We start from the raw sequence: 25,529 nt of genomic DNA on the forward strand, positions 1-25,529 counted from the left end.
AATACATCCGAATTGAGAACCTAAGTTACGTATATATATATATATATATATATATATATATATATGTGTTACCATAAGTTTAAAATATTCTAGTAAAATATAAGATTTACGAGCTGTTAAGTAGGTATACTTATGATCTAAGCAAAACTTGAATGATTTATTATTATTTATATGAAACGCACTAGACTCCAAGAGCTTCAAAAGAAAAAGAATTCTGTAGTGCATTAAAAACAAAGGTTCAATGTGTTTGGACTTGTCACAGATTCATATACAATTCTGTTTTGAAGAAAAAAATTGGGAATTTATTAGAAAAGAAAAAAAAAACTTGGATAAAATTCGTTTATTTAAAAGGTTGTGTCTCACCACAGTAAACTTACAAGTAATTTTATTTACAGCTGTGCTTATTTCCTATATTGTTTAATAACTAAATTAAGTACAAAAACAATGTACCTATTTAGGTATGTAGAGCGAAAAACTTCAAGAGAATAATTTACGTAGGTACCTACCTAAGGCTATTTGTAATTAAATAATTCCATGCCCCATAAGGTGGGTACCTACGAATGTTTTGTTTTGTAGATATATGAGTATAATTATGTTTCTAAATATTGTAGCTTAATGTCATAACAAAACGGTCATTAAAAAAATTTGGAGTACACTAAGCAGAATTAAAAATAAAATAGGTACTAGCTGTGATAATAAAAAAGTAGTTTCATTGAAACAAAAATAAATTTATATTACATTATACTATACTAATTCATTAACATGGCTAGCAAGTATCTTGCAATTACATATTACTTTTAATATATGCTAAATTATTTATACAATTTTTGCTTATTTGTTTTTGTAGTAATGACTTTAGAAGAATGTGGTTTAATTTTTTGTTACAAATGCATAACATTATAATTAAGAATTAAGATAATATGTGGCACCTATTCAGGCATAATATTTTGTTTTATCATATTATTAAGAAACGTCTACGTGTAAATGTAGTCATATTGTAAAAAATAATACCGGTAAGCTATAGACGTAACACAATTGAGTAACATTCTGGCAAAAATCTATTGATATTATTTAACTTAAAAAATACTAGAGAACAGCGTTGCCTGATGCAATTTATAACCAAATTTCACATATTTTTTCGTCGAATTCATATCGTTTTTTTTTTACATTTACCCAATCACTAACTTGTGTTGGTTTTCACTACGTTTTACTAAATAACTACTACGCGAACGAATAAAAACACATTTTATTTTATATCAAAAATTTATTCTATAATTTCATTTCTCTAAAATTTGGCAACGCTGTTAGAAGAATATCGTTCATTTCCATTTGTAGTTCGATGTATTTGCAGTTACACTATGTAGTAACTTATAATAGTTATAATAATAAAATAAAATATTTATAAGTATACTTATGGACATTTATGTTCAAAATGTATGTATTATGTTATTAAAACGTATAAAATGACAACAAATAAATTGTCGACACAGGCAGAATTACTAAGTAGATATTGTCAATTTTGATTAAATAGATAAATAAATTGCTAATTTAATCTGAACAACCAATTAGTCCTCTCACTTTTTTTGGGACATATATGATGTTATATCAAACAGTACATATATGATATTATATGGTCAATAAAATATAATGTAAAAATTTAATTGTTTGTTAGACAAATCGATTATGTCAAATGGTTTTAGTGCCTATTTACACTTAATGAAATAATAGTTTGATAGTGTCAAATAAATAAGATATAACATTATTGTCTCTAAAAAGTAAATTTCTAAAATAGTTTATAGGTCTAAAGTATGAATGAAAAATTAATTTATTCAGATTTTACAGATAAAATTTAATGTCACAGGAGCGGTATTTTAAAATAAATGAAACAATTAAAAGACGACCTTATATTGATAAATTGATAAAGCTTAATAACTACAATTGTATAAAGTAAATTATTCACACAATTATAATATTATTCTACGTACAATTTATTAAAATTAACAGATTTCTACAAACTAAACATCGTCAGACACCTCTTTTAAAACAAAGATGTCTATATTTTATTAGGTGGGCCCGTCACTTTTATGTGCTAAAGCGGATTGTGTTATATGGAAGGAATTGTGTTTCAGAATTACCAACTTGCTGAAGTGATAAAGGCAAAATTTAGTAAATGGCCTCGGACTGTTGTCTGTAGTTTGGTACTTAATCTTGGAATTACATACATGAGTATTTGTTAAAACGTGATTGTTTTGTTAAAACTATAAACGGAAATAGAGTTTCATTTTCAATTATCTATTTTCACTGGTACCCTGCAAACGTATTTCAATAGTGCAGGCGGAATTACCATTCCTTTTTCATCCCATAGAAAAACGTAAATATAGTAAATTAGCCCGAATGTCCGTAGTTAGGTACCTAATCTTGGCATTGACATATACAAGTATCTGTACTGTATATTCTCATGATACAATTATGCATGGTGTAATCGAAATCGTTAGCGTGTCTGTCAGGGAAATTGCATATTTTCATGAAAAAAAAAAATCCACAAAAAGAAACTTTGATTCTCTCATATTAATACAGTGTATTATTAGTATGAGATAGCTATTAAATTAGTATGAGAGGATCAATATTTTTTTGTCGTTTTTTAATTTTTGGTTCACAAAATTTTTCAAATATATCTTTTGCCCTTTATTTATATTCTATAGTATGGGTAGATTTTAAGATTTACGTGCAGTCAACGACTTCGATTTTACCCTGTATAATATGGATGAATGATGAAAATGGAATGGTAACCGGTACACACTAGCGGAATACCAATGCGATATGATAGGTGAAGATGAAAACAGGTCAGTTAGCCCATTATAACGAATTCATTAGGAATTAACAACGATGGTTTCCAGAAGAAAACATAGTTTCCAGAAGAAAACATATGGAGGTCAACCTGACGGGATATATTGGTTGCAATAGGGCCACTATGTCTAATATGAATATTATTGCTTGTCAACATGTCACATTGTTTCTACAAAAGATGTTGCAACCTAACAACAACCCAATTGTGACGGAGGAAAAAAATTATTGGTAATTGGATCTAACTGCCTCATTGCTAGCAAGACTCCCTATCAGGTCATCTTCGATGTGGTTCCTCTGGAAACCATCGTGGTTAATTACTTATTAATTCGACACTAACTGATCTTTTTTATCCTCACCTATGATTTCAAACTGGCGCCCAACCGGTGTATAGCTATAGCGCAGGTGGGGTCACTGATTCATATTCACTCATTAATAGAAAAATACACCTGTGACGCATAATTTGGAGGAAGCAAAACTTATGTATATTTGAAGCAATCGTCAAAGATATGTATTAATTGCTCAAATTTGCTCTGCAAAAGTAAATTGTCAAAATCTGACAATGGCATTATCGTTGGAATTATAATTATCCAGTCACAACAAATTACAGACGACAGTTTAGAGTGTCTTTTAAATGCCGCGAGAATACTGAATTATACATTTCTAAACATATATTTATCTATGTTTGAGTATCCGTTGCTCTATTAGGGCGTTAATTGCATAACATGGTGATAACTTTATATCGTACTAACTGCGGGTAAAGATAAGTCGTTGTTTTTGAGCGAAAACATGCAGGTTCTTTATTAAGAGCTAAGTTCCTGGACGGTAAGCTCCATAGTAGCTCCAACCTATTATTTAATGTTTTCAACAATAATCCGCACTAGTACAAACCACTATTCAGTCAAGTAAAAAAGTATGTATTTTACAGCCTTGTCACTGTCTGTTTGTACTCTTATCATGTATTTTTTTATTATATCGATAGTACATGTACCAGTGATGTGGCAAGGTCGTAAAATGTTGTAGTGGACGTTGTATTTATATCAACGGGAAAAGTTGACATGATGAACGCCGATATATACTATATAACCTAGTACAGATAATTAAAGAACATAATTCGTCACCTTAATCCCACTAGATAATTGTCTAAGGAGATTTAAGCGAGGAGAGTGATTTGATTGTAATCTTGTTTATCCTAATGACCTTCAATATACAATGCAATATTAATTTAAAAATCACAAACGATATTATACGTTCTCTTTAAAAAATTGTTTACGTGGCCGTAGATAAAAATTGTGATTGATGAAGGAAATATAATGAATATTCCTGAAAGGTTATGTCTATTAGTAGTACTTAAAAGTTAGTCGGGGACGCGGTATAGGGATTTTTAGTAATGGGGACTAGCAACCATGTTACAAATATTATTTCTTTTCAGGTTGACCTCCTCGAGGTCACCCCTGGAAACAATCGTGCTTAATCTTAGACGAATTCTTTATGATCGGTTAAGGTTAAATTAACTGCTTTTTTATCCTTACCTATCATCGCTCACTGGTATTCAGCCAGTATATATGGGTAGTGTAGACGAGGATATCATTCCATTATCGCCCCTTTAAAAAAAATAGGTAACTGGTCTATAATTTAGGTATCAGTTAATTGATGCGCCGTACCATCATGCCACCGTTCAATTAAAATATTGATAGGTATATCTAATATTATTGTGCTTTTAAAAATCATATATTTTTCAATATATAAATATACAATATAAAGAAGTTAGCAATAAAATTGAAAAACAACTACGTGTTAAATATTTAAGTAGAATGATACCTAATTTGTAAGCAGCAAATATAAACGCAAAATATATTGTGAGTCAGTCAACATGGCACTCAAACGTTTAGAGATCTCAATAGCAACAGGTCGATTCTGAAATTATTATTCTCGTAATTAAACTGTATATAATTTGGATAGTTATATAAAAGTACTATTCTCATTATATACAGTTACAGAATCGGACCCATTAAAATGATAAAACATTTATTAGTACAAATTGAAACAGAAATATACTTAATTACGAGTAATAATTCTGGGTATTTATATTTATTAAATATATTATTTAAAAAGCAATCATATTTCAACTCGCAACAAGGGTCTTACAGGGAGACTTTGACCAGACTAAATTGTGATTAAAACAAAATTACATTGAATAGACGTCAAATATAAGGTAAAGCAACGTCCTCCACTAGACTTTAACATATAACATTGACATATTCTATCAATCTCTTTAGTTTTTTAGTAAGATCAGCTAGCGATTAGCATTACTTCTGTCGGATTTGAAATTTCTCATTGTAACATTAATAAATTTTCAGAAGTTCTTTTAGCTAATAAGTATATAACTGCTTTATTATACATAATAAAAAATATTGATGTGTTACAAGACTGCTTATACACATAACATTGTTTTCCTTATATGTAATTATAACGTCGAAGTGATGTATGATATTATAATTATCAACTAGTTATAACGTCTCAGACTAGTAAAAAGTAGGAAACACATAACATTATGATGGATCAACTGTCATGATAAGTCTAATAATAAATATACGATACGATGCTTAAAACAATTGCATTTAAGCGAATAAGGTTTAAATTACTTTGATATATGGTAATTTTCGTTTATACGTTCGTGTCGCGTCATAGCATTGTGAGGGTAACTAGGTGTCACATAAATCATTCTAATTGATAATGATTTGTAGATTACACGAACTTTTTTTTAAGTTTTAGTTATTTTTATTTATTTAATTTGTGTAATATAAAAAGTTATATTTTTAGATAGATTACCAAAGAGGTAACATCTAGTAGTGTTTAAGAGAAACTAGATGACACAACTGAAACCAAATTTCAGTTTCTGATCTAGTTTAGGTCGATATAATTAAGATTGTGTTCCACAATTGGCACATAATCTTAATTATTGTAGCAAAATCGTTTTGATTTAAAAAAAATAAACTAATAAACCGATAAAATTTCTATGAAACCACTCTAAAAGTGTATTCGTTTAGATAAAAAAAATCATATTAGTTTACAACTGACAGAGTTATGAGGTAACAAACACAAAAAATACAAACGAACTGAGAAATTCTTTATTTTTGAAGTCGGTCGACAACGGAAATATTTTGATGCAGATTTTTCGTACAGTTTTAAAATGTTTAGTTTTATTAATCAATTCCTTTCTTCTGGTCTGAGACGCTTCTAATAAATTATTACTTAGTTACATTACAACGAAGGACGCGAAATACCGCAAATCTCTTATTTTTTAGATTCAGCAGACTAGTAAATTTATTCCAAACACAAGAACATATTAATAATTGTATACCTAAATACTTATATAGAGCATTTAATGAAATATATATATATTAAATGATAATAGTAGACCTACAGTGACGAATTGAACACGAAATAGAAATCAGTTTTAGTCAAAATTTATTTCTTTTTCTAAAAAATATTATCATGTATTGAGTATTCAGGGATTGTAATAAAATATGTGTAAGTTTATTAAGTTACAAATAAATAAATCAAAATATATGAGATATTTTGTATTTTGAAGGCAGTGTATACATTATTTAAGATTATTCTTACTAAAGATTGAAGCTCCAACCGCTCTAACGGTAATTGTAAAAGTCTTATATTCTGCTTGTTTCTATACTTTAGAAACGAGCAAACTTATTTAAAATAATAATATCTTTTTAATCTATTACTACTTTATCCTCCTAATAATAAAATGGCGTAAATATTTACATATTTTTTTTTTACAATAATTACATTCTTCTATTCATATGGGCTTGCTGAATATCATAGAATTTGTCAAAAATCAATTGATCAGTCAAAGAATAGCACACATTTTGATATTATAACAAATGAAAAACGTCACTAATATTGTATATATAATTCATGCATTTTTTATGACGTTTTCTATTTTTATTCTATTTTGTAAATGATGTGCACTATTCCTGTTAACCTTACAATAAAACACAGTGATTGATTTCTAGGTCCATTTCGTAGATTCACTAACCTTGCAACTCCCACTTCATACGTGTGTCCGTCTGTTCTACTATCACAATTGACATAATAATCACAATATTTCGAGCAGCTCAGTCGTTATTTTTAACCCTCGCACCATTATTTCAGCATCCACAATATAGTTTACAAGCAATGATGCTTTAATAGAAGTAGGTTATTCTAATTAAAATTGATCCCCATTTATTTTTTATTTTTAATCTAATTTCCCATGAATGTTTAGTGTTTTTTTTTTTTTACTAATTAGGTATAAGTATATTTTTGTTATAGATTTACTTATGTATGTATTTAAAAAATAAACCTATTACAAAATTACTTCAATAATTAAGTGAATGGTTTACCTAATATTTATAAGCAAAATATTAGATACTACCTTTTGCTAAATTGAATTTCAAAGTACATTAATTATTGTATGAAACGTACAATTTAAAAATTTAGGAATCAATGTTAAAGATAAGGAAAAAGTATGAATTTACTAAATGAAAACAATTGCAAGTACCATGTACTTGTATGTTAAGATATTAAAGCATCACTGGATGCAAAATGATGATAAAAGCAACTTAACGTAACGCACATATTAAAGCTGAGGGTTAACAATATAAACTGATAATATTCTTAAGGTCTCTTGGGTGGGAATGCCACAGCGGCCCTAATAGCACCTATTCTCTTATAATCAATAATGCAAATGGCGACGATGCAATAAAAGCCCTTTAGTTCAACGATTCGAAAACGATAAAACCTCTTACATTCACACGATGATTTCACGTATGACGCGGCGCGAACGAGAATTTGGCGTGGAATATCCAGACTCCAGTGAATCGTCGTAACTGAGTGAGAGATGAGGAGGCTTATCTTCAGGGCCGGCGTCCTCACCGCCACCGCCGCCGCTACTGCCTCCGTAACCCTCTGGTAGCCCGGTGACTTCATGGTAAGAGGGGTCTGGACAGAATTAAAGAATATTTAAATATTTGATATTTCGTTGCGTCCATGATTAGGCAATTAAAAAGATCGTTGAACATGTATTAAATAGTATTAATTCCGTATTTACTCATGTACCAGTCTTTAGAACTTTTAAAGGAAGATTTTGCACAGTCTCATACATGGGAACTACTGTCTACAGGTATTTTTACTCCCAAGCAGCTGTTTGTTTTGATTTGAAGAGTAGGATATATGGTACCGAAATTCCTGAGTATGGATTAATCAGATATGTGTACAAATGTATGTTGATCATTTTGATCCGAAATGCTAACAACAATTATGGCCAATTAAACTTGTGTAAATATTCCAGACTTTAATACTTATATTTCTATATTATAAGGAGCAAAGGTTTGAATGAATGAATGAATGAGTATACTTTATTTGCATTATACAATATAGGAAATAAACAAGACAATTTACAAACATAACGATACGATTGTATAAGTACAGTAAGGCGGTCTTATTGCTGAGAGCAATCTTTTCAAGACAACCTTAAGGTAATGGACTAATTGTTGTACAAGTAGGTATAATAGTGCTTTATAATTAAAAAAAAGCATCTTTTGCAAATTAAAAATATATAAAAATTATATACATATATACATACATATACACATACATATACACATACAAATATATACATACACATACACACATACATATACATACACATACATATATACATACACACATACATATACCTATCAATCAAACAAAATTATATAATCCCATGCATATATGTCAAATATGTACCCAATGCTAAGATACATATTAATAATTATAGGCACAAGGAAAACAAACTATCATAAAATAAATAATTATATAAATACATAAATAAAGAATGCCAATTTTTTAAATGAAGAAAAATCAGATAGAGAAAAGATAATCTTTCACTTGTCGTTTGAAAGAATCAATGGATTTTGTACTTCTAATAACAACAGGCAATGAATTCCATAACCTAATGCTAGAAACAGTGAAGGAATTGTGATAAAATTTAGTGGAATGAGCAGGTGTCATAAGGGAAAGGTTTTCGGAAGAACGTAATGTTAAAGTATGGGTAGAGGAGATGAATTTAAAACGTTCTTTAAGATAGGCAGGTGCACCAGGGTTAAAAAGAATATTATGTAACAAAGAGAGGGTATGTAAATCTCTTCGCCGGCGTATGGGAAGCCACTTAAGCTGAGAGCGATAGTGCGATACATGATCAAATTTGCGCAGACCAAAAACAAATCGTATGCAGAGGTTTTGAAGTCGTTCTAATTTATTTAGCATATCAATATTTAGATCTGGATAAGCGACATCTGCATAGTCAAGGATAGGGAGTAGGAGGGATTGAGCTAGGGAAATTTTAGTGGCTGTAGGTAGAAAGTTTCTAAGTCTTCGAAGCGACGCAGAAGCAGCGAACATCTTCCTGCTAACCTCGGTCACTTGGTACCTCCAAGATAGAGTGGAATCAAAGTAAATACCAAGATTCTTGACAGATTCACTAAAAGGGACACAAACACCATTACACTCCACTGAAGGTAATTTAGATATATCTAACTTGGATATGTAAGCGGGGCTACCAATAATAATCGTTTGCGTTTTATCTGGATTAATCCGAATGCCAAAGCACCTACTACATTCCAGAATCCGCCTCAAGTCATGGTTAGTTTGGTTTATAGCTTGAGCAAGGTTATCAAAAGCAGTCTGTGAATATATTTGCAAATCATCTGCATACATGTGGTAGAAAGAAGATATTTCTAGAGTTATCGAGCTGATGAAGATGGCAAATAAAAGAGGTGACAGCACACCACCCTGCGGTACGCCGGCTATAGTGTCACACCACGATGAAGTGTTTTGTTCAATCTTAATACGTTGCCGACGTCCATACAGGTAATTGTGAAACCAATCAATTACCGCTGGAGATATGTTAAGAGAGCTGAGGACTCCAAGCAGGACATCAAAATCGACAGTATTAAAAGCATTACTGAAGTCCAATAATGTTAGCACAGTAAGTTGCCGATTTTCCATACCAAATCTGATGTCATCAGAAATCTTGACTAGAGCTGTAGCCGTGCTATGACCAGGACGAAAACCAGATTGAAGGATGTTATGAAGGCTGTTTACTGAAATAAAAGAACTCAATTGCCAATGAATTAATCGTTCAAGTACTTTAGATAGGAAAGGGAGCAATGAAATAGGTCGATAATCACTAAAGGAAGATGGGTTAGCTTTTTTTGGTATGGGGACGATGTGGGCATCTTTCCAACATTGAGGGAAAGAACCAGAAGAAATGGAAAAATTAAGGATACTGGATATAATGGGAATAAGGAGATCTAACAAAGGAATGATCATTTTACGGCTAATACCGTCAGCTCCGATAGCATTAGAGGTAATGGATAATGTAGCTCTCTTAACATCACAGTCGGTAAATCGATTAAAGACAAAAGGAGTGTGACTGGGAGTGGATAAAGAAGAAAGATAATTTATAGTATTAGTTTTGACTTCATTGTCAAGACAGGAGGAAGAAGAAAAATGACTGTTGATCATGTCAAGATCAAGATCATTAGAAATGTTTGTATTTCGAGTTTTGCCAACTCCCATTGAATTAAGAAATTTCCAAACTTTAGCTTGGTCTTCATTTTCAACGGACTGATGAATATGGTGCCGCCGTGCATCTCTACACATCATGTTGCAATGATTCCTCACACGATGATATCTATCCCGTTTTCTTGAATTGGCAGGGTCATTTTTATAACATGCCTTGGCTCGGTTCTTTTTTCTCGAAGCTGGCGAATATCATCAGTGAGCCAAGGAGCAGGAAGATGCTTGAGTCTGACTCGACGAACTGGTGCATGAACATCATAAAGTTGTATGAGAAGAGAATTAAAAATTTCAACTTTTGCGTCCATAGTGTCAGCCTCATTGATGATTGTCCAATCAATTCTAGACGCATCCTCACGAAGCTGCTCGATCTTCATACCACTAAAATTTCGTTGCAAAAGGATTTTAGGTTTAGGTTTAGGAGGTCGGATTTTATAGGAAAGGTAGATGAGATCATGATAGGAGAAAGCATCTGCACTAATTTGACCATGTCTCGCAACGTGATTAAGAGAGGTTACCATTATTAAATCTAAAAGGGATGGAGTGCAATTTGGAAAAAAATGCGTAGCATTCAGAGGAAGTATAGTCATGTTGATGGATTTCATAATATTTTGGAGACAGCGAGCACGAGAGTCAGTCTTCAGAAGACAGGTATTGAAATCTCCCATAATAATGGAGTGGCTGTATGATGCACTTAAATTTTCAAGAAGATTTTCAAAAGAAGGAAAGTAGTTAATAGTTAGATTTGGACTATAGTAAACTCCAAGAAGGACTTTGGTATTAGAGAGAGTAATCTCAAGAAAAAGGTGTTCAGCTGTGTTCGGGGGAGGAGGTTGCGGAGATTTGCTTATTATTGCGTACGGAATGTGGCTACGGAGATAAATAGCCACACCACCATGACACGAAGAAATACGGTCATTACGAAGTAAAATAAAGCCGGGAAGAGAATATGAGGTAGATGGTAATGATGGATGAAGGAAGGATTCGGATACTAGGATAGCATGAATGTTTTTGTTTTTACCGAAAGTAAGAAGCATGTCGGAATGATGTGCTGGAATACTTTGCGCATTAATGTGTACCGCGTTAAAGTTTTTAGGTACATCAGCGAATTCTGTAATCAAAACATCGGTAAGGGAGTTATAGTTAGCACTTTGAAAACTATCATCACTCATCGTGCTTTCCAACGACAAGTAATCATCGTTAATATCTTCATCCGACGTTATTGGCATAATAATATAACAAATATAAATAAATATTTACAAAATATATATATATATATATATATATATATATATATATATATATATATATATATATATATATATATATATATATATATATATAAAATTACAAATTGCAATACAAGTAGTAAAATACTTCAAGATACCGACGTTTATATTATAACGTTACCCGCCAGCAGCTTGAAAAGTTATAAAAAATACTTGAAACATTTAAGAAAATTAAATTAAACGAAAAAGCACAACACCACACATATTACACAATTTAGTTGTAAAAATAGATTATCTGTGGTTTCTTAAAATACATGTAAAAATATCAGATTAAATAATTAACAGATACAGTATATTAAAAGTGAGAATTAACAAATTTGACAGATAACTGTGACAAATAACAATGATAAATGACAATTAATAATTAGTGTGAAGGTACTAGCTATCTTTTAGTAGTAAAATATTGTTACCCATATTAAGCGTTAGATATTAGTTAACCGACTTTAGTTGACAATAAATTAATGATTAAATTATCATTTTACCTACATTCTCACAATCAGAAAAGTGTGGGTGTGTGACCCTCGTTTAACAATAGGAGCGATAATGGAAGAACTTTGAAATATCGGCATGTCATTTCTTTCCCGCTGTGGCTGCCGCACGTCTCATCTTAGATGCGCCTGACAGCAATTGCTGATTTTGTGGACGAGCTGTCGATTTAGTCAGCAGCTTGCTCTCGCCAATTCCACTTGTTAAACTGGTGCCAGTAATGGCATCTAGTTCGTTTAAGGAACTGATACGTACACGTTTCCCATCCGCCGTCGTACAGTACACATGGCCGTCTCTTGTCCAGCACCGTGACACACCTAACCTGGCCCGAGCAGTCATAAACAACTTATGGCGGGGTACCGTCAAGAATTCAGATATAGTGACATTACTACCTTTAAATTGCTTTTTGGAGAGCCACACCCTGTCTTTCTCAGCCAAATCCCGGAACTTGACAAGCAAAGGACGAGGCTTAGCACCTGTAGTAACTGCACGCCCCATTCGATGACACCTACCTATGCTTTCTTTGCTCACTTGACAGACATTCAAGCAATTTACAGCAACATTAAGGGACACTTCATCTTTTCCTTCGGGTACTCCATGCAACAGTAAAATTTTCTGACGAGTGCGCATCTCCAGTCTGTCAACATCTTTGGAAAGCTGATTCAAAGAACTCTGCACGCTGTTAAGGCTCTGTATGACATCCAATCTGAATGAATTGAACTCAGATGCAAGAGAGTCCAATGTGATGGTGGCGGTCGCAGGACTGCTACGGGCTGCTGCCAACTCTGCTTCAAATTGTGCCATCCGGTTGTTCATCTGTATTGTGAGCTCTTGTACCGTTTTGTTCATAGATTCCATTTTAAAGTCGAAAAATAAACACTGAGTAAACTATTGTTGTTAAAAAAAAAAGAAAAATGTTTCACTATAGTAGTTGTGGAGTGAAAACTTGGATAACGCTAACTGGTAGGTAACATAGCTTAAATATTCATAATAAATTGAAAAAACTAATTATATATTATTGTAAATAAAATATTCTAAATTTATTAACAAGAGACACTTCTTACTACTTTCGAATACTACCCTCGTTTGATTGTTTTTAATTAATAAACTCAAGAACTAATTAACTGATTTTAAAAATTCTTTCACGTATTATTTTCTATCTACTCGTGCGATATCGGAACGAATCGCTAGTATTATATGTATATATTAGACAATACAATATGTACTACTTACCAATGCAAGGATCGACATCCATAAGTCTAATGCATGGATCAACATCCATTCGTTTCTTGGGCTTGTGTACCGAGGCGTAAGGATCTGAGCAGAAGTCCTGGCGAGACGGGTTCTGGCTACCGCGCATGTTATAGTCTGGAGGGGCAGTCATCTGGCCACCGTGCGGCATAGGAGGATACGCGGGATAGTCGTCAATAGTGCCATATGCAGGCTGAGAAATTTGATCGTACGCATAGTTGCTTTGTCTATCAATAATTTGATGGCCTGGCATACCACCTGGATTGTTAGCCGCCAATTTCATTTGCCATAGAGAATCCTGAGAGTTGACACTCCCACCATTGTTGCTGTTCGTATAGCTATTTTCCATGTTGTACGCCATGTTTACCCCTAGAACGACATAGTATTATCAATTGATGGAGGGGGGATATAACGAAGTAACACGCAATCATGCACGGGGTGACACACATTGTTATAATAAATTTACCTTCTATGTCGATTTTGATTAGTCCTTCGTGATTTGCAAGAAAGAAAATATTTATGATAAAGAAATACTGACTGCTAAAACATAATGCAATAATTTCTATGCACCCAAATTAAAAAAAAAAAAACTTTTCTATAACCCGCGCAAAAACTAGGAATAGGCATAGTTTCGTCATCATGAATTTCTTAATAAGAGTGCTTAATATGCATAACGTAAAATTTTAAATTGAATTAATCAAGAATTGTATGAAAATATATTTTATGTTTTCTACAAATTCTGTAAAGTAAGGTATAATATCATAGATAGATATAAAAAAGGAAATTAAATATACCAAGCATGATAAATGTTCTAAATAATAATTATAGTGAAAAACAATTAATTTTTCATAAAAAAAAACTTCGCAGTTATTCGTAGATATCGCGTAAAAACCTACGCACAAAAATATAATTGCACCTCAGACTTTTTAAATCACAAAAATAAAAGGTGGAAGAATACTCACAATCTGTGTTTGGCATATTTTGTACCGGGTGTCCTTGAACGTGTGGAGGCATGTGATAGGCATAGCCAGAGCTCCCATATACATTCTTCGCATCGTCTATAGATGTGGCAAGATCCATGGAATGTTCTAGTGCTTTATTCTCCATACCCGCGCTCTGGTAATAAGGTGGAGGAGCTTGATTCTGCGGCGCCACCATTGGCGGTCTCATAGAATCCATTTCGTAATCCTTACTGGTCTCTTTTTTGTTTTTATCATTCAATTTGCAGTGGCAAAATACGAATAGTAGGGCGAGGAATAAAAGGAATACCAAGCATGACACCACAATTGCTATCATTGTGGCTGGTGTGAGAGCCGATGCTTCTTTTATATACGATGGGCCGACTGGAAATTAAAGAAAGATTTAAAGTATGATTTTAATTTATATAACAATGGGGTCAGTTTTGAGGCGCCTTTTCTGTAAACCTATCTGGAAAATTAAAATATCGATTTTATATCGCAGCGAAATCTTTATTGTAAGGACCAATATAAAATAATTTTCTAATAGGTATCTGTAAAATTTATTGTAAAGTTACTTTACGATAATCCATAGGACAGTAATTTCGCGAAATTATTAAATTAAATTAGATTAAGAGATAGGATTAGAAAATTGGTTCCAAGAATCGGCCTCAATTTTTTAATGATAGTAGACACTAAACAGAGAAATAATACTAGATAGGGAGTGGTACTCTCTATAGAAAATCTCTGGTAGAAAATACCCCCTCCGCATTCGTACATGTCGTATCGTACATACTATTTTCCATGTTGTACACCTTGTTTATCCCTAAAATGACATATTATCGATCGATGGAGGGTAATATAACGAGGTAACACGCAATGTAATTTTATATACTTTACGTCGTACAATATGGTTAAAATATTTATTTCAAATGATTATGCGCACTTTTTTCAATATTTTCTTTCTTTAATATGCAAGTGGGCTACTTAAACCCCATTACACACAGCGTTATTTATATGCTATTAGTTGGTGTATTTGTATGGTTCGAAGTCATCATTGAATAGTATATAACCAAGGCATATTAAGTATTACTATTTTATAGCTTGAGAAGAATTATAAATTGATAGAAATGGTCGTAGTGTAGTTACCATTACTATTTCTATTAGTTTAGAATTCTCTACAGACTATATGAAATTAATATGTTATATTATATAACTAATGTGTTTTATACTAAATTCAACACTTATTTTATAATCTCCCGAATCTTAGTAGGCTAATAAATAGCTTGTTATATATATCACCGTCTGAGCTGTTAACTGTCCACTGCTCAATATATGCTTCCCCCATAAGAGAAGTTCTTTCTAATAGTTGTCACGCTTGGCAGGCCTGTTGGCAACCGCAACTAGGTTTTGGTGATGTTCCAAAAAGGATGCTGCTGTCCATATCTCGACCAATAAGTTTCCTTACTTCCTTACAACACTCACAGGAAAGGAAAGGTTGGCTTATTCTATGCCGAGATTACATTGCATCATAATACCATACATACATATAAGCTTATAAAAGCTCATCTATCTATTCAACCTACTAAAATACAAGAATTGAATTCGTAATCAGGAAGAACTACGTTTAATTGTAATAAATGTATCATAAGAGTACTATTGACACGTATCTAAAACTTACTATCAGCTTCGGTGTATTCGCTGCAAACCTCTTGGTTCACTTTAAGGCAGAGCTTGAGCCTGATATGAGGATTCATGTCATCGTATGGTGTATCTATGTGTCGTCCTGGCATAGTTCGGGTACTCTGTTTGTTTGGAATCTCCAGCGGGGCCTCTTGCACCGTCGCTACTGCACCTGATAGATGCAGAGGCACCGTGTCCACCACCTTGCAGAAAAAAATCCTTTTACTTACTTCCATTTTTGTTATTACAATAAGTATTGGTTTGGTTACAATTGGTTTTGTTATTTCTTATATAAATATAAGAGTTTGTTAAAATGTTTACATTTTAAATAACTGTTTGGATACCAGAAATTCAGTTTGAGGGGTGAGTTATGACAGTGAAATTATAGGGTTCCAATGTTCAGGAATAAAGCAGAACAGAACCACAAGTAGAACAGTTTATTTTATGATGCTTAATATTCATATCTATAGGCGACGGTTGTCACGTAGCAACAGATGGACCGTTAGCTTGTTTGCCATTCAAAGTTACATAAAAATTAAATTTTACATACAGATATTACATATAATATTAACTCATATAATATAATATATCATAGTATAATAATACAAATAGTTTACAACTGTAAGTAGCAGAAATAGAAACATGGTGAAACGTAAACGTAGGTATACACAAATTAAGTACTTATGTATTTATTTAGTAAGGTACACTAAAAAGCTTTTAAAGTTGATAGGTACTTCTCTTGAACAACACAAAGAGTGTTGAATCGAGTCAATTGGAGGCCTATATAAATAAGCGGAAGTATGTACTTAATAGGTTAAAAGTTTAATGTATTTCTTTATACAGAGGTATCCATCAATTTTATTAGACAGCTACGTATTTATAAGGCAATTTTGGATGTTATTTTTCCAACTAAATATTCATTATGACTCGCTTTATCATTTCTACAACAACTTGTAATGTTTACAATTAAATTGATTTTATATGCTTTTAATATAGCATTAGATTAAATCTTGAAAATATTTAGACATTATAGTAACTACTTATATTAGTCGTTCTATATGATTAAATTTAATTATTTTCATTTTCTAAAAAATTTTACTAAAATTAATTTTTAAAATTCATATAGATATTGACGTAATAGAGGCAAGTTAATACAGATATAGAACATAAATATAATAAAGTTGTATTAACCTTACGTTACCTTTTTTTACCAGAGGGAGACTTTGTATTAAAGTCGTTTACTTGGGTACCTCTATCCCATTCGTGTTTCTACCGTTAAGCAGTTGTGTTTGCATGGCTGTGTTTCAATTTGAAGAGTGGGATATAGCAGTGAATTTACAGGGTACAGAGGTATAATACCTTGGTACTCAGGAATGGCAACACATAAGAGGTATCATAGACGAAACAGTAAAACTCTCTCTGTACTGCGGGTGTACTATGAAATGAAATTCCAAAATTTCGGACTCAATTTCGTGTTTTTGTTTATACCAAAATCGGACCAATAAATGGAGTTTAACATTTCGTTTTTCATACATCCTATCATAAAAGTCCAAAGGAACAATATTTTAACATTTTTAATATTTCCAAACGGCATGTATTATGTAATTTTAACATCAAATTTCTGTTTCGTTCGACTCCGAAATTTCGAAAAACATTTCATGGTAGGTCCTCTGTTCATGCCTATAGGCGACGGTTACCACTTTTCATCAGGTGGGCCGTCAACTTGTTTGCTATTGTAAGTTGCATAAAAAAACGTACACGAAAAAAATAATTTTAGCTACTTTAATCGTATCAAAATTAATATCGGGTTTACAAAGACGTAAATTCTACTGATTCTGAAAAATTGAAAGAATTATAAAAATCGGCTTGTGGAAGATATCGCGTAATGTATCTACACAAAAAAAGAAAATGTAGGCGAATCAAAAACCTCTTCATTTTAAATCACTTAAAAATCATTATTTATTTTTTTACGCCGCTGTGTCTCATAATTTTAACATAGCGCTAGAGATATACCATGTTTAGCGTATACATCGTCGACGTCCTAGGTGGCAATTATTCGTCATATTGACGTCGATTTTCAGTCATTAACCTTAAAATGATTTAAAACTGACGTCTTATTTGAGTCGAAGACGTCACCTTGCTATCTGTGGGTAAGTGGAAAACTAAATAGGATTTTTGTGGTATTTTTTTTTGTTATAATCAATTACTTATTAAAACATTTTCCAGGTATCACAATTACAATAGACACACGAGAAAAGAAATCGCAATTATTTAGAAATGTTTTTAACATTGAATTGTTTAGTTGTCTATCTACGCCGCCGCGACCGACACCTACTATCTACTATCATTTTCAATCATTTATGTTTTGTCGTTCCGTTAAATATTATATTAATAATATTATAACTAAATAATGTTTATACACGGTACAAACGATAAGTTCTAGAAAATTTGTCTATATTTTATAATATACATTTAAAAAAAAATTAAAGTTTAAAGTTTTTTAAGCGCGTTATTGTTTGCGTAGATCGGATAAAGCATGAATATGTAACGTATGTTTTAAAATAAATTGATTATTATTATTCATAACTTACTGCTTTTACTGTATTTACCTATATCACACCTAATATACACAAAGTAAACAGGGTCTACCTACAAAATAGGTCATCGAGTTCAATGTAAGTACAGTCGTTCTAAGCTCCCATTATTCAACATCCGTTTTCGTGCTCCTAACAGTTTATTTAAGTATTTTACTTAAGTAGAATAAATATTACGTGACTGTATTAGCCAGAAACATATATCTGGCTATCCATCATTCTCTAGTTACAGTCGGGTGTCACTTATACGCTGTGTATACTTTGTAGCATAATTTTTTTTATACAACATCGAATAACAAATAATCTGACCGCTTACCTGATGGAAAGTGATTACATGACATGAACAACACCATAGAAATTACATAATATGCTATGATGTTCATAGTACCCTTCGTGTATTGTCATCTTTAGAGGTCTAAGCTGGCATTTTTAGTACTCTATAATTTCATTTCCCTCAATCTTTAAACCAAAGCACAGCTATGCTAAAACAGCGGTTTAACAACAAAAAGACGAGTAGCATCGACGAAAGTCACGAAAGTACGTCGGTAGTTAGTATATATTATTACAACTGTAAACTGCGGCTTTCCCAACGTTATAAGGCTATAAACTATAAAGTATAGTCAGCGTTATATATAGTTCTATAGAAATTATCACAGAAAAAGCTTTAAATAAAATTAGTAACATTCAATTATAGATTTTTAATTTGAACTACTATTGCAGATCAACTGATTACTTTAAATAAATAAATCTTAATGTGGGGATAATTATTCAGTACATTTTTTTTCCATTACGTTTGAAAAATATATTATGAAAAAATTCTATATTCTGTTAAAGATTGTTGGCATTTAGTGGAGTTTGGAATTCATCTTTATAAGTTTAAGGACATTTGCACTACTTCTACAGATTTTTATTTAACTAAGTATATAACCGATTTTGCCATAACAAACGAGTCACAAAATATAATTAAATAAAAATGTATGAAAATAGTACAAGCGTGTCAGTACACACTTATAACTAATATTTTGTCTTCATCGAGGCTAAAGCTAGATAGCTAAAAAGTAATATATAAATAGTAATTTATAGTAGCTATAAATATTAATTTTGTTTTAAATTCTTTTGACCGTGTCAGCATTGAATACCAAACATCTAAACATATAAATATTAAATGAATTGAATATGTCTGCTGGGTATCTTCCGTACCCTTCTGAATGTTTCATCTATAATCTAAGGTTTCATCATAAACACCAATTAGATAATTGAGTTAATAACAAAAAAATTAGGGGTATGTTACTTACCTATTAACTACATATTTTTTATACATTGCTCTAATTATTTTCATACACTTTATTTATTAAATGCACAAGACAGCTATATGTGCTATGACAAGTTGCACAAACAGATGTAAATGAGTACAGTATGAAAAGCAACATTAACACGGAACATTATATTTTAACATTTACACCTCTAACTGAACAAAAGTACTTATTTGTTCATTACATAGACACGATTTTTTTTTAAAACAGTAGATATTTGTATTATATGTCTATTTTTAGTGTCATAAAATTTTTCTTTAAAAAAAGTAAAATTTGAATTTTAGACTTTTCAGATAAATCTCTATGTGGAACATATGTAATTAGTAAAAGTTTCTCTAGGAATACCTTTTAAAAGAAGCTTAGGCATGTAATATTAAAAACTAGAAAGGGAATATTTTAACATTCTTCACGATATGTTGTTATTTTATAATTATAAAAAAATAATCCATTTTAATTTTAATAAATTGTTTTTAGCGTATAATCTATTTCTACGAATAGATAAATTTAAAATATAATTGTCCTTTTCAAACATTGAAAAATTAAATAAACACAGACAGCAACATAAAAGTAAAATCTTTTAATAATTTATATTGCCTATTATAAGGCAACATTTATCGAAATCACGATAAAAACTATAGTTATTGTATATGATGGTTAAGTTTTTAAAATATCAGATTCTAATTGAATTTAACATTAATGTCCCCAAGGGTTATGTTACATTATCTAAATAAATAATTAATTTTATGGGAGTCGTTGTGTTTGTTAATTGAAAAATGAAGGTCTATTGTAGATGTACGTACATACGGTGTAATATAAATTAATAGTTCAAGCTGTATAATTAGTAATTACAAAGTAACTAAATAAAAATAACATAGTATTATAGGCACTTAAATAATATGAGGATGATTGTAGGTATTATTTAATAATACTCTTTGCACCTATCGTAATATATAATTATATTAGAATATGCTTGAAAAATAAGGTATAGGTTATATAAGTTGGATAATTATAAACGAATACAATTATTTGATTAGATGGATTATTTCCGAACAATTTGATAAAATATTATTTACATTACCTGCCAGCCAGCGGCTCCGCCAATGCTGTTGAGCCCTTCAGCCACCCCTATCAAGGAGAGGCAGGTGGGGCCCACACTGAAGGCTATTGTCCTCGTGCTAGGATCATAGGTCACTTGCTCTGGAGCAGCAATCTTGTCCACTTTCGTAGTCACCGTAATTTCGTTAGAATAATTGCTCTGACCTTTCGTGTTAACTGCTTTCACCTGAAGTTCAAAATATTGTTTAGACTGAATTCACAGTACCAAATTACGACACAGTGCACAATAAAGCGTGCTCAAAGCCACAACAAACTGCACAAAAGAACAAAACAAGAAATATCTCAAAGTAGCCCGATTGATTTACCTTGAAAATAAATTTCAGTTGCTGTCGGTAGCAATAACAATAGAAAATAAAAGTATGTTAATGAACTGTTTTACAATATGTTGATTGAAATGTGTATTATGTTGTGTTGTATTAAGTTATTTACTTTTTTTTATAGATTAATGAATTCCAAAATCCACATAATCAAGAATACAGTTTATTTTATAGCTAATTTACCTTGAACGTGTAGGAACTATGCTGCTCGAGTCTAGTAACATTACAAGGGTTGGAGCGACCACAATCGTATTCCATCCAATCGTATTCGGTGTGCTCAGTGGCGCAATGCTCACCGCCACCAGCTGAGTTTACTCCCTTAACCATCACCCGACGGTATCGCACGAAGTACTTTGTACTCGTCAAACCTCCATCAAAACCTGCTTCCCACTTTAAAGTTACATATGATGGACCTATTTTTTCACTCGTGAGATCTTTTGGTGATTCTGGAGCACCTTTTGGCTGTAAGCGAGTCTGTGGTCGTATACTTCCAAGTGCATTTTTCACTTTACAATAATAATCCCCAAAGTCTTGAGGTTTCACACCTCTTATTTTCAAAATACTTAAATAAGAATCATTGTTATCAGTAGTTGTGGTTATGTCATAGTGTCCATCGGAGGACATTTGCAATGGGGAAGTGTTTGATCCGTAGAACCACTGAAATTCTGGTTTTGGATACGCTTGCACTCTGCAGAATATTTCAGCCACTTCCGCTATATCGTAGGCTACTTTCTTTTGTGGTCGGATGGCTAATGGTTCATCTGTAAAGGAAAAAAATAAATTAAAGAAAAAATACATTGTTAATTGTCTTTAGTTACTAAAAAAGTCTAATAAACTTACGTTCGATTCGAAGATGAACAGTTGATTCGACTCTTTTAACTTCATTCTCGAATGTACATGTGTATATTCCTCTATCATCTGGTAGCAGTTGGTTTGTATTGGGTCGTGATTTACCGTAGAATTTAAGCATACTCTGTACATTATATACCGAGTTTCGACCCTCAGTTATATCAGTCTTAATCTCGTATAAATCAGTATCAAGTTTAATTTCGGAATTATCCTTAAACCACTTAACAATAGGACGTGGTTTACCAAGTGCACTACAGGAAACTGAAAAATCTAATTCGCCTGCTCGTTTAATCATATGAGGTTGAAGTTTTGACTGAAATCTAGGTGGCTGATGTACTTGAAGAGTTACAGAAGCCATTTCACTATGGCCTAGTTCATTAGTGGCTTGGCAGCGATATATACCTTCACTGCCAAGATGGGCACTAGGAATTGTATATTTACTACCAGTTGCGAGAACATTAGGTTTTGATTCTGCGGTACCGACATCAAGGAACCATCGATACTGAGGAGCCGGCCAACCTGGAGGTTTTGCACTACAGGTAAGCGTCACTCCAGATCCTTCTTGTGCCACGGGCCGGTCAGGACTGATATGGGCACGTCCAGGCTTGTGGCGAACTAATACTGCAACTGAAGCACTACTCGCTCGTTCCACACGTTTACCAGTACTGGTTGATATATCATTCACTGCTCGACATATATATGTTCCTGCCATGTCTGCATTTACTCTAGTCAATAATAGTGTGTTTCCATTTTGACGAAATTCTGGTTTTCCCTCCATAGTCCACTCAATAGTTGTAGGCTTGGGATTTGCAGAAACGTCGCAACGAATTTCGACTGTGCCATCTTCTTCAGCTTCAAAAGTCTTAGATTCGACTGTTACTGTGGGAGGGTATAATACATCTAAATAAATATCTTTTTCCCCCTGTGAACCTAATCCATTATCAGCACTACATGTATATTTGCCAGCATCTTGAACAGTGACTCCTTGTATGGCATGAGTAAATGAATTTGAAATATATTTGCCATTTCTTGTCCATCTTACAGTGTTTACTTTAGGTTTTGCATCAACTTTGCATTCTAAAGTTGCAGTTCCGTCGATTTCTACTCGTAGTGGGTTTTCAGGGCCGACATCAACGCGGGGAAAGTCTAGAAGAAAAGAAAATAATGTTGAAAATAAATGTAAACAATATGTTTCATTAATATAATATTTAAAAAAAGTAGTTCTTAGTTAAATAGAGTATTTACAATTTTTTTAAGGTTGGATTAAAATGTTTAAGTAATATTGTATTCTTAATACGGTTAATGTTTGGATATACTATTTTACGTGGAGAGAATTAAACTTTTCTTCACATTTGTTTATTTGACGAGCCGTGCGCTCATAGGAAACGGATATGTGCGTTCTATATACGACAGAAGGCATACCAATAATAATTTTGTTTACATTATATGTCAGAATAACAGCAACCAGTGTATTCCGTTCATGTTTCGTGTTACTAAATGGGTTTTAATGTTCCATTTTATAAAACACTCTCTGGATCTATGATGCAACTCAAACAGAATATAGTATTTATCTGTTAATGTATATGTCCTTGTGATTTTTTTTTTCGAAAAGTGTGTAAATATACGAATATGAAATTGAATTTTCTACTTTCATATTATTAAGCTATTCCAAGTACTTTTTACCCTACTTAGTTTAATACATGCTGCGTCTTATGTTTTACTATTAATCATCAGTGATAACTTTAAGCAAAATACGTTATAATATATTAAAAGTAGTTTTTTATACTGTGCTATATCTATGTTGACACTACGTAGTACGTTTGACAAATTTATAGCGATCTAAATTGATATAATTTTGTGACTTAACGGTCTTGTCAAAATAGACTTTTTTTATGCAACTTAGAATGTTAAGCATGCTGACGGTCCACCTGATGGAAAATGGTAACCGTCGCTTATAGATATGAGTAGTACCGTGGACATAACAGAGTATATTGTTTCGCCTATGATACCCCCCCCCCCCCCTTCGTACGGTGATATTCCCGAGGACTCAGGTGTTATTCCTCTGTACCCTGTAAATTCACTGCCATATTCCATCCTTCAAACCGAAACACAGCCATGCAAACAACTGTTTTACGATAGACACGAATGGAACAGAGGTACTCAAGCAAACGACTTTTGTACAAAGTCTCTCTCTGGTACTGATCAGACTTCAAGTAAATTTACATCGAGTGAATATTTTACAGTTATATTTGTTAGGAAATATATAAGTGTAATGCAATAAGTTATAGCTGACGATATTATTTATAATGTATTTTTACATTCATTATTTTAAAATATGAGTAAATAAGTAAAAATCAAGTTTTATATTTAAAATTTACTGAAGTTTTTGGGAAAGAAAATTATATGATATACTCTACTTATATATAAGTGTAATACTTCGACTGAACAAAGTGGATTGTTTATATCACACTTCGTATTCATAAAAAAAGATTTAAGTCACTTTTGTCGGGGCAAAATTTAAATTATTAAACGGTAATTTTTATATATTTTCTTTACGAAGAAATTCTACATTAATATTTAATTACAAATTTTTAAGTATAAAGCTGGAATTTTTAGTATGTTACTTAAGTATATTATCTATTATTATTAAATATACATTGTTTTAGATAAAATTTAATAACTCAAATAACAAATTTAAAGAGATTTCATTTGTAAATATTGTTAATTGTTATTATGATGTGTCATTGAAATGTTATCGAAAATAAATTTTAAGAGAACACAGCAGAGTAGAAAATTTAAAATACCTTTTTGTAGGAAACACCAACTTACATTTTTTTTTATTATTATTAATCCAATAGATTGAAAATAAATTCTTACATTAAATGTTTATTTATCTCATTTCCTCGGAAATTATTATTTTTTATAACACAGGGGGCATATGAGCATGCAGCTCACCTAATGCTAAGTGACTACCGCCGCCCACGTTCGCCCACAGCACCAAAGGTATTGCAGGTGTGCTGCCGATCGTTTAAAAAGGAATATGCTCTTTTCTTGAAGGTTATGAAATCAGCAGCAGGTATCAATTCGAATAATTCTTCAGAGCACTCTCCATGATAAATTCGGTAGAAGATGCACAGAGATTCAACATCTCTACGCAGTTTCAGTGGGTCGAGTCGTTTAGTAAGACGCTGATTATCAATAATTC

The 25,529-nt window shown here is 32.0% G+C and overlaps 1 protein-coding gene across 2 annotated transcripts in view; it reads right to left on the reverse strand.

Moving 5' to 3' along the window:
• Nucleotides 1-325: 325 nt before the first annotated feature.
• LOC113512351 (hemicentin-1-like) overlaps nt 326-25,529 on the reverse strand; it is a 118,694-nt gene continuing 93,490 nt past the window's right edge. For both annotated transcript variants that reach the window (XM_026896178.3, XM_026896177.3), the window contains exons 5-11: nt 22,316-23,470; nt 21,659-22,236; nt 21,121-21,324; nt 16,134-16,338; nt 14,459-14,839; nt 13,479-13,865; nt 326-7,848 (exon numbers count right to left, since the gene is read on the reverse strand). In XM_026896178.3, coding sequence (XP_026751979.2) covers nt 7,658-7,848; nt 13,479-13,865; nt 14,459-14,839; nt 16,134-16,338; nt 21,121-21,324; nt 21,659-22,236; nt 22,316-23,470 — 3,101 coding nt within the window. In that variant the 3' untranslated portion in view covers nt 326-7,657. The remainder of the gene's footprint in view (nt 7,849-13,478; nt 13,866-14,458; nt 14,840-16,133; nt 16,339-21,120; nt 21,325-21,658; nt 22,237-22,315; nt 23,471-25,529) is intronic.

This window comes from Galleria mellonella, unplaced genomic scaffold (genome assembly GCF_026898425.1).
Source record: "Galleria mellonella isolate WM207_F2 unplaced genomic scaffold, CSIRO_AGI_GalMel_v1 utg64, whole genome shotgun sequence".
In the NCBI taxonomy this organism is placed as follows: domain Eukaryota; kingdom Metazoa; phylum Arthropoda; class Insecta; order Lepidoptera; family Pyralidae; genus Galleria; species Galleria mellonella.